The following is a 10,600-nucleotide window of genomic DNA, read 5'->3' as shown; positions in this document are numbered from 1 at the left end:
AAGTGGTCTGGTGTATTTATCTAATTATTGAGACAGCACATTTACAACTGAGGGGATTTTGATATAAGAGGTTTATAAAACTCTGATTTAGGCTGATCTTCAGTCTCCCTCCCTTGGGGGCTCACTTATTTTCCCATAGCACTTACAAGCAAGTTAGCTGGGCAGTGTGCATCCTAGTCTAATCAAATGCTGACTTAGATGCACACAAGCAGTTCAACTTTAACCCCTAATAGTATCAGCTGCATAGGGCTGCAGGCTTCATTTCCTTTCTTGCAATGGCTTCTGTGGCTCCCCACAACGATGCAAGGTGTCTGGGAGCAGATCCCGTTCGAGGGGTACGGGAACCCTTTTCCAGTGACATCACACTAGCAAAAGAATAGATATAAATATTTCAGGGTAAGATTAGCCAAATCTGAAAGTAATTTAAACGCCCTGTCTCTTGGTGTGGAACTGCGAGAGCCCAATTAGCTGGAAGAAACTGTAGTTATTTTAAACCAGGATGCGTGTCGCTGTCAAATTGGCATTCAGCTAGCAAAGTTTTTGGTTAAATGGATAGTTGGCTTCCAGTGTAATTTTCCTTCTCATTAAAGTGATTGTTGATCCTCATGGAAAACCTTGAGTTTAAATGAACATTAAGCTTCTGGATTTACCTGACTGAGTTGGAGTTAAACCTGACTCTAATGCACCGCGGTGAGCAAATCTTTCGATGAGGGGAAATTACCCCATTGCTTTGGGCCAGCCAGAGGCCCTTCTGCCCTTTAGCTCCTGTTTTATTTACAGCAGACGGCTGGTCCTACGGTATCACTGGATTATCTACCACCAGCAGCTCAAATTAACAATCGTATGTCAAATCTATGTCTGAATTTCCCATCAGCCACATTATTTTATAAGATGTCTTTTTAAAAATATTTGGCTCTTGTTTTTTAAACTGACTGTTCAGGATTGGCCTGGGGAATTATCCACACTATGTTGATTATTATTATCCCGTAGGTGGAATTAGAGTTGCCCTGTGCCATCTACTATTTGTTCTATATCAGTTATTAACAATAGCTTTTCTTAATTAACTTGAAGGGTCTTGACCTTCTTATTTTATTCTGTAAAGCCATATGCCTAATTGGGCACTGCAAGTTAAACAAACTGATTATATAGACTAATGAACTGAAAAAAAAAATCAGCATGACTCTATTTTCTGGATTATCATTTTCCAGTATGCTCCATTCAAGGATTAACTTTCAATTTTGTTCCAGCGCCTATTATTCACTAATGAAGCGATAAGGTAGAAAATGTATTCTCTAGTCTTTAAATATAGCTTTTAGACTGATGTGCAATATTAACAATTTTATTTTGTAACAGGAATCAGCATGCAGAGTCTTTTTTTTTATAAAGCTCTTTTAAAGAGGAGCAGATTCTTTACAGGTAACTTAAAGAACCCGGGAATGTTCAAACCGTCACCATGTTAAACATTTAACACCTGTTGTTTCAGGAAATACCTTTGAGCTCATGCAGTAGGGATGTAACGGGTAGTTAGCTAGCCAGCTTACTTACGGAGATGTATAGCACTATTCATAATTTTAAATACAGCAAAAAGTGATTTTAATTTAAAAATGCTTGCAAGATCATTCTAACTTCGATTCCTTCTGAGAACTGCAGGGAATGCCACTTTTGCACTTGTACACTTGACCTTTCAGTTGTTTTAATCTCTTGTTTCTAACCCCAGTTCCTCACACCAGTATGCTAACAGTCAATGGGAGGGCTGTTATTGCACCTATTCAACCCAAGGTCTGTTGTTTCTCCTAGAGCTTGGATGGATATCGTTGCCCAAATGGTTAGGAGATTTGCCTTGGCTATCTACGTGAGCATGATCTCTTCGTGATTATTGCTATATGAGCAATAGTAACACCAGACCTGAGATTTTGAAGCTCACTTCATCCCTTGAATGCAAAGGGGCAGGTCTGAAGAGCTCACTAGTGACTCAGACCCAGCCACCATCCATCCATTGGAAATATTGGCAGCCTGGCTTTGTATCATGGTTTTTCCTCTCTGTTTCAGGATTCGGCCTTGCTCTCAACCTCCAGCCCTCAGTGATAATCATTGGGAAATACTTTCTAAAGAGAAGACCAATTGCCAACGGCCTTGCCATGGCAGGAAGCCCTGTCATGCTTTGTACCCTCGCCCCTTTGAACCAGTTCCTTTTTGACAATTTTGGGTGGAGGGGCAGCTTTTTAATCCTTGGGGCGATTTTACTGAACTGCTGCGTGGCAGGGGCTCTCTTCAGGCCCATTGGCCCAGCAACTGGCCCCATTCAAAAAGAAGCCAACAAGGAAGTAAAGGAGACTGCCAAAGCTGTTGGCTTTTTGGCTGCAACAGAAGAGGAGGAAGACAAAGAGCGCTGTGCAAAATTTAACCAATACCTGGATTGTTCCCTCTTCAAGCACAGAGGGTTCCTGATATACCTGGTTGGAAACGTCCTCATGTTTCTGGGGTTTTTTGCCCCGATTGTGTTTTTGGCACCATATGCCAAGCACATTGGCATTGATGAATACTCAGCAGCCTTCCTCCTCTCTATTCTTGCTATAGTCGATATGATTGCCAGGCCCGCAACTGGCCTCATTGCAAACAGTAAATGGGTGAGACCAAAGATCCAGTATTTTTTCAGCTTTTCCATTGCTTTTAATGGTGCCTGCCACCTTTTGTGCCCCTTAGCGTCGGACTATGCAGGGCTTGTCATATACTCAATCTTTTTTGGCTTGGCATTTGGTATGGTTTGTGCCATGCTCTTTGAAACGCTCATGGACCTTGTTGGAGCCGTGCGGTTCACAAGCGCCGTTGGACTTGTAACTATTGCCGAGTGTTGCACTATACTACTAGGACCACCAATTGGAGGTAAGCGAGATGCCGTCCCTTGCTCTAGCTCGTAGGCTTGTATTGTGATAGATTAGAGTTTGCAGAGGGGCTTTTCTCTACCTTAGCCCTATGTTTTTGTTCTACTTGTGACTGGGTATAGACTACAGGTCCTACATTTGGGCAACACGTTTTCTCCTTTCTTACTGTGGGCATTATTCCACCTGAAGCCAACAGGTTTGCATGTACCCTGGAAGCATAAGGCAACCTGGGTCTTTTCAAACACTTCCTATACAGTGGGACCTAGCTGCTGAATGCTTAATGCCACAATTCAGCAGAGCATATAAGTACACGCTTAATTTTAAACATGCTGCTAATCCGAGGAAATCCCTTTGCTGAACTGAGTGCCAGGGTCTTAACTGATGCTTCTTCTTTGTCTTGAAAATGAGCATAGATCCAGTAAGCCGCCATTCTGAATGCTTTCATTTCCTATGCAGCCAAACTTAAAATGCCAAGAAAGTAACTCGGCGCGATTCTGTTTATGGATTTCCATCCTCCTTGCTTGCCCTGTAGAGCCTGTAAAGTCCGTGCTGAAAATAAGACTTTGATGCAGAGTGTTTCAAATAGGCTTGATATGTTAGTCCTGTTCTTTACTAGTATGTTTTAGAGCAAAAAAATCCCAAACTAACAGAACGGGACACATCTCTGACAGCGAATTGGAGGCTTGTGTTATTCTTTTCTTTGGCAAATGCTTGTACAGGAAAAATGCACTGTTGGTCTGGTATTATCTCTAAGCAGCAGGCAGTTCAGAACAGGATCCTCCCTCACTGTAAATGTCCTAGCTTGCTACAGTTACCGTGCAGAAAACAAGATGGTTTTCCTGTTTGGCATCCAGAGACCTACTGAAGGCATCTGAATGCCAGACAGATAGAGAGAAGAATGCCCCCCATGGACCAGCGGCTCCCCAGATACCGCTTGTCTTCTCTAAACAAAAATACAACAACTGGTAATACTGTCTTGAAGTGGATGATACCTGAAATGAACCAGTGGGGAGTCTATGCAGCATTTCTGTGAATGGAAAAGAGCTTTTGGGAAGGGGCTGGATGTGTCCTACCGCCTTTGGAGCCAGCATCAGACTGCTCTCTGCTATGAGAGAGACTCTGCTAATAGAGGGATAACTCAAAAGAAATCAAAAGGAGCCTTAGCCTGCCTGTGACTTACCTGTCAAGGACCCTTTGTCATAGCTGGCTAAAAGCAGGCCAGCTGTGCTAGCAAAACCTTGCACCGGTATGAAAAGATTAGACTTCTCTAATTGACATGACTGTGGAGGCAAGCTCTCCCTTCCCCACCTGAACAGATGGGCCGGACAGAAGAGAGTGACTGCCAGTTTGACGGGTCTTTTGGGGAGGTGGCACACAAAGACGACCCTGCCTCACGTCTCCACTAAATGTCACTGCGGCCCTAGCTTTGCAGAGCAGACTCGTGATGGGGAAGTAGCTCTGTAATATAAATGAGGTCCCCATGAGTCCATAGGTGACATCCAGGGGTGCTTGTACATGTCATGGGGGTTTAATCCCCAAGGTTTTATCCTATGCCCCCTAAATTGAAATGATGGGGCACAGAATAAAACGCTGAGGATTAAATCATTTCAATTTACCTGGCATGTTATGGCAAGAGGCCCAAACCCTTTTTTTGGTTGTTGTTGGAGCTGGAGCCTGCCTGGCCGAGCCTGGCCAGGCTTCCAGTACCCTGTGCACCATCCCTGCCACCTTCTCCAGGCTCCAGCACACTCAGCCACCCTCCTGCTGCCCTCCTGCACTGTCCCAGTGCAGCCCAGTCCATCCTGGTGGTCCCAGGTGGCAGGAGGGCAACAGAGACAGTGCATGGGGTGCTGGAAGAGTTGAATTGGGCTCAGTGCTGTCTCTGAGCTGGGGCAGCACCTGGCCTGGGCATCCCCAGGGTATGCCGCCACAGCAGAGGGAAGGACCGGGGGTCCCCACAGCTCATGGGCTGCTCAGCCCACCAGCAGCTTGCCCCCTACCCATGGGAGAGGCAGGAGGACTTCGCCAAAAAGCATAAAAAAAAGGAATCGGACCCCTCACCACTTCTGCAGAGCCTGCCTCCCTCTTCCACGGCTGAGCGGGCGAGCTGACACCTGCATCGTTGCAATTTGCCAAGTTGCAAACTCATTTAAAACCCCCCAAAGTCTTGCATGTGTACACTGTGACACCATTAAGCCACACTAACTTGTATATGTGAGGAAAATGTCACTTTATGGCCTCTCGTGTACAAGCATCCAAACTGGCTGGCACATCCATTCTGAGGGGATAGAAGAGGGCAAGGAGACTGGGGAGAAGAGTCGGCAACATCACCTGTGTGCGCGGCAGAGTAGTGGTCTGCTGCAAGTGCTCTTAACCTTCTGTGCAGCCTACTACAGCATCAGCATTTAACCCGGCTGGCTGTTTGGTAGGTGTCTGGATACCTAGCAGGAAAACCATGCTGGTTCTGTGGAATATAGCAGTGCTTCATTAGAAGTCAAATGAACCCACAGGAGAAAGCTGTGGGATAGATCTGTTTTTAAATATCATGGGCTAAAAAACAAAAGAACTGGCTAAACTTCCAATATTCAATTTCACACGTTTTACAGAACAATGTAATTCTTCCTTTTACCACCTAGCTCATGGCAAACATAGCTGCATCTTCTTGGTTTTTTTGCAAAGATTCATTATCAAATTTATTGCAAACAGAAGAAAACACAGTTCTAAGGTGACTCTTCTCTATACTATATAATTTTTTTAATTCAGGAGATTAAAGTAATGACGAAAGACTGCTAATGAGGCCAGGACTCCAAGATGAACATGGGCCGACAATGCGAGGTCATGGTTGGCAAGGCTAACCGGACCTTGTCGTGCATCCACAGGTGCATCTCGAGTAGAGCCAAAGAGGTGATCCTCCCCCTCTATGCGACACTGGTCAGGCCACAGCTGGAGTATTGTGTCCAGTTCTGTGCGCCCCAGTTCAAGAGGGATGTGGACAATATGGAGAGGGTCCAGAGGAGGGCCACCCGCATGATCCAGGGACAACAGGGCAGACTCTACAGTGAGAGACTGCGGGACCTGAACCTATTCAGCCTCCACAAGAGAAGGCTAAGGGGGGACCTGGTGACTGTCTATAGACTCACTAGGGGGGACCAGAGGGGTTTGGGGGAGACGCTGTTTCCCCTAGCGCCCGCTGGCATAACAAGGAGAAATGGGCACAAGCTGTTGGAGAGGAGGTATAGATTGAACATCCGCAAAAACTACTTCACCGTTAGGGCGGCTAGGAGCTGGAACCAACTTCCAAGGGAAGTGGTGCTGGCCCCTACCCTGGGGGTCTTTAAGAAGAGGCTGGATGCCCACCTAGCTGGACTCGTTTGAGTCCCATTTCTCTTTTTGGGGTTTTTGTTGTTCTCCCGCCCTGGCGGGGGGTCGGGCTAGAAGATCTACTAGGTCCCTTCCGACCCTTAATCTATGAATCTATGAATCTATGAATCTAGGACAATGCAGTACAATAGTCAGTATTATTAGTTTTGTTGTTTTTTTTCCCTTACCATTTTAATAACCAGTGAATTTATTGGTTCTTTGGCATTTTAATAACCCACGGTAGGGTTCTGTGTTAATGAACTAAATAAATTGTTCCCAGTGTGTTGTATGACTTTTTCTTATTCTCAAAGGAAAAGAGGCAAGACTATCCTACTGTTGAATTTTCCAATATCCTACTCATTAAAACCCTCAATGAATGCTATTTAGCAGACCTCTAGGTCATCCTGATTAGCAAGAAGGAAAAATTGCTGTAATTAGCCTTTGCTTGATGTTTCATGAGTAACGTCCATAAAACAATGTATTGAAAACTGTGCACCAGGATGTCTATAGAAGAGGCAAGAAGATTGTTGGCCAAAACCAGTTGAGCTAATAATTTTTGCCATCAGAAAATACGTTTAGTGGCCATAAAATCCCTATTTAGAATAGGCATGCACCGGGATAATTAATCACCCAGACTTTCCAGACATTACTTGTCACTCAGGAAGGAAGTCAGAGAGCTTATATAAAGCTTGTGAATTTCATGAAGGGTTGTGTGTGTGTGTGTGTAAATTTGCACACAGGTGCACACACACACACACATATTATTTTCATCAGGATGTAGCATATTCAAATTGGTTCATATTGCTCCAGTCATTGGGCACGAGTGTCCAGCATCAGCATCCTAGCCAGGTTTGCTTTACGTTGCATTTTGCAATAATGGTGAAGGCTGGCATTTCAATTAAGCTGTCTCTCTACAGTTGTTCTACCACCCCATAGCCAAGGCATTAACCGTTGAGATGAAACCGGCGTGTTTTCTTGACATTGAAAATATTTCATACCAACAGCATCATCCTTGCTTTGCCTGGAACTAATGCTCTTAAATCCCATGCGGTGCCCTTTCACCGCCCAGGCTTCAGTTCCAGTGCAGACAAGGCTAGCGCTGACCCATGGTCATTGCCATCTGATGCTATTTATTGGCCTAGGAAGAAAGGAATTGGCTGGGATTAATTCCTTTCTCAATTATCAGCTGTCAAAGCTCACCATCAGACCTCACTTCTGTTGGCCAAGAACTCATGAAGCTAGGTGGAGGTTATTCACCCAGCCTTTGATCTAAAGCTTGTAGAAAGACTCTTATTGACTTCTGTGGGCTTTGAATCTGGTGCTGCAAAGTGAATGCGTGGAAATAGATGGGCCAAAGAAATTTCAAGTCTATGCTATAAAGTCTCAGTCCCTCTGAGACTTCACCCTTGGTTGAACTTTGTGTATTGGGAATAGCCATTGACTTCATCACAGCTTTGCATGCCATAAAGCTAACTGTTTGTAGTATCAGAGCTGAAAGTAGAGAGCATCCCCTGTTTTACTTTACAGTCACAATAGCAAGCCTTAATATTCCCAAGCAGAAGACACTGAAAGCATTGAGATCTTTGCTTCCAACATGCCTTTTCTTCTTGTGATTCACAGGAACACTTATAGATACCTTTGGGGATTACAAATACATGTTCATTAAATGTGGAGCCGTGATGGTCGTGGCAGGAACGTTTCTGTTCATCATGAATTACTACAATTACCGCATGCTTGCGAAAGAGGAGAAGGCAGTGGGCACGAAGGATCCTGAGCATGGAAGGACAGTAAATGAAGGGAGCAATAACTGGGACAGCGAAAAGATGCAGGACGGCCAGGAGCTGGAACCGTTGACAGATGAACAAGGACTAAAGAAGGAAGTTAATGGCCTGAGTGAAGCGTAAGCCTGTTGCAACAGGTTGAATGGGGAATTGGGGTTTGGGAGGGAGTGGGAGGGGTTCATTTCTTCAATTGACTGTTAACAGTGAAATCATTTTAGGCGTCTCAGGCCTTGCAAACCTAGCACTGCCCACTTACTCCCGCTTCGGGCATGCATTCAGTTGGCCTTTAGGTAAAACAGGCAACTTAAAGGGGTCCTGAGAACACACCCCAGGAGGGCTGTGCCATGGCCTCTGAGCCATTTAGTCTCCCTACTCGCCATCCTTGGATGTGTGAGGGGCAGGGGCTTCTTCCAAGCAGCAGTCCTGGGCTGTGCAGGGAGGCAGTCTAGCCGTAGCCTAACTCTGCCTTTGTCCTTTGCACCAGCATTTGATAAGACCCCGGATTTGTTTTTCTAGTCTTCTCCTAGACAAAGCAGAGCAAAGCTATAGCATACTGCACAGCCCTGTTCCATGCTGAGGACCCTGCCTCATTTTTTAGATGGTTTCTCTAGTAGGAATCGTACAAGCTTGTCACTTGACTTCTGCTCTTATTCACGAGTAACTTCCATTGACCTGATGCGTAATCCGGTGTCCACCAAGGTCAGTGCAAGGACCCCCACTCACCTCACTGGGCTCTGGATTAGGCATCTTCTCCTTGTTAGGGATCTTTTTTTGAGAATGACTTTTACTGAAGGCCTGATCCTGTCTCTGTTGGAGTTCCCGACTCCTGCGAAGTGCCTCCCTGCCCCCTTGACCGTACTGCCTTAGACCCAGGTGTGAGAACCTATCAGGAGGTTTTGGAGACCACGCTCAGTTTGCAGCCCTGCTTTTACTTTGCACCTTCATCGTGAGCAGGAGTAATTAGGCTTTCTGAGAGAAGATATTCTTTAGCACCTCAGAAGGGAGGAGTTTAGGCTCAATTGCATGGCACTCCTTGGGTTGCTTGTTCATTCACGTGATTTGTGAGGAAAGACGGAAAGAATTAAGGCAATTTAGTCTGGAAAAGAGAAGACTGAGGCGGCATTTGACAGCAATCTGCAAATACCTGAAGGGCGGTTATACAAAAGTTGGTTATATGGCTAGCAGTAATAGTCTCAAACTGCAGCAGGGGACATTTAGATTGGAGATTAGGAGGAGTTTTCCCACCGTGTGGCAGGAACAGGCTGCACTCAGAGGTTGTAGACTATCCATCCTTGGACATTTTTAAAAGCAGGGTAGACAGATACCTGACTGGGATGGTTCAACTAAGTCAGAGATGCATAAGCTTTTGCATGCAGCAGCTGCTGTTTAGGAAAGCATATGCATCTCTGTTTCAGTTAGTCTATAAGGTGCAACCCTACCCCAAATTCTGCCTGACTTATGCCTAACGCAGCTAACGTAACTACCTCTCTCTGAGCCAGTTTAGTCAGGGGCGATCCTGCCTTGAGCAGGGGGTTGGGCTAGATGATCTCCTGAGGTGCCTTCCAGCCCTGCTTTTCTATGATGATATGATTTTCATTTTGAAATCAGGCCTGGTTTAATGGATCTGCATGAATTAAATCCATAGTTTCTAAGCGATGACAATACGCACATGGGTATGAGTGTACATGTACAGTACCCAAAATAGCTGCTAGCTAATGTGCTCCAGACTGGGAGCCAGGCACTCATGAGCCTTTGACCTGGATGACCAACTGGTTGTTGCATGAGCAAGTCATGGGATAACCAAAGACACAGTTGGAATAAGTAAAACTAAAGGGTGGGATTTGCCCTGAACAGAGGACTTGTGCACTATGTCAGTCTTCAGTTTTTTGTGGGCTTTCTCTGTCTGTAAGTTCCAGGTCATGGGAAGGGTTCATCTATTAATACTTAAACAGAATATGGTAGACAGAAGCAGAGCGTTGAAGTACTGTCTACTCTGACGAGACCCATGTGGTGTAGGGAAGTGTTATTGCCAGTGTCCTCAGGCATTAGGTTGGGTATTTCAGAATAGGTTGGGTGATCCATAGAAGTCAGCATATTGAGTGAGGAGCCACCTAAGCTAGGCAATAAGCAATACCAGTAGGAAAGAGGTGCGTCTTCCTTGGGATGTAGACTCCTTACGTGCAATCCTCGACCTTCTCCCTGGTAGGGCTGGGCTTTCCTCACAAAATACTGTTGTTCAGCAGTTGGTCCAAGTCTTTTCTTTATTGGAGAGAGATTCAAGCTCGTATCTCAGCCAAGTTCCCTCACTGTTGGACTGTTCCTAGGTTTCACAGATTTCATAGATTTAGGGTCGGAAGGGACCTAGTAGATCTTCTAGCCCGACCCCCGGTTGAGCCGGGTTAAGAAGGTAATCTCATTCCTTCAGGTTGATGTTGTTTCACTTTGTCTGGAATAAACCATCCTTAAGCAAAGGGCTAACCCTGTAGTTTAGTGGTTTAGGTACTTGATTAGAAAAGGGGTAAGTTGATTAGAAAAGGGGTAAGTTCTGGGTTCAAGCCCCTCCTCTAGTTTGTGGTT

The 10,600-nt window shown here is 45.3% G+C and overlaps 1 protein-coding gene across 3 annotated transcripts in view; it reads left to right on the top strand.

The window, feature by feature from the left end:
- The window catches only part of LOC109288991 (monocarboxylate transporter 2-like), a 71,818-nt gene extending 63,252 nt beyond the window's left edge, over positions 1-8,566 (top strand). For all 3 annotated transcript variants that reach the window (XM_019504794.1, XM_019504795.1, XM_019504796.1), the window contains exons 4-5: positions 2,050-2,883; positions 7,863-8,566. In XM_019504794.1, coding sequence (XP_019360339.1) covers positions 2,050-2,883; positions 7,863-8,146 — 1,118 coding nt within the window. In that variant the 3' untranslated portion in view covers positions 8,147-8,566. The remainder of the gene's footprint in view (positions 1-2,049; positions 2,884-7,862) is intronic.
- Positions 8,567-10,600: the final 2,034 nt, after the last annotated feature.

Source organism: Gavialis gangeticus, unplaced genomic scaffold (genome assembly GCF_001723915.1).
Source record: "Gavialis gangeticus isolate Ggan-Ray unplaced genomic scaffold, GavGan_comp1, whole genome shotgun sequence".
NCBI classification, from domain to species: domain Eukaryota; kingdom Metazoa; phylum Chordata; order Crocodylia; family Gavialidae; genus Gavialis; species Gavialis gangeticus.
The sequence above is the reverse complement of the archived record's forward strand: the minus strand, read 5'-3'. Positions and strand labels throughout refer to the sequence as shown.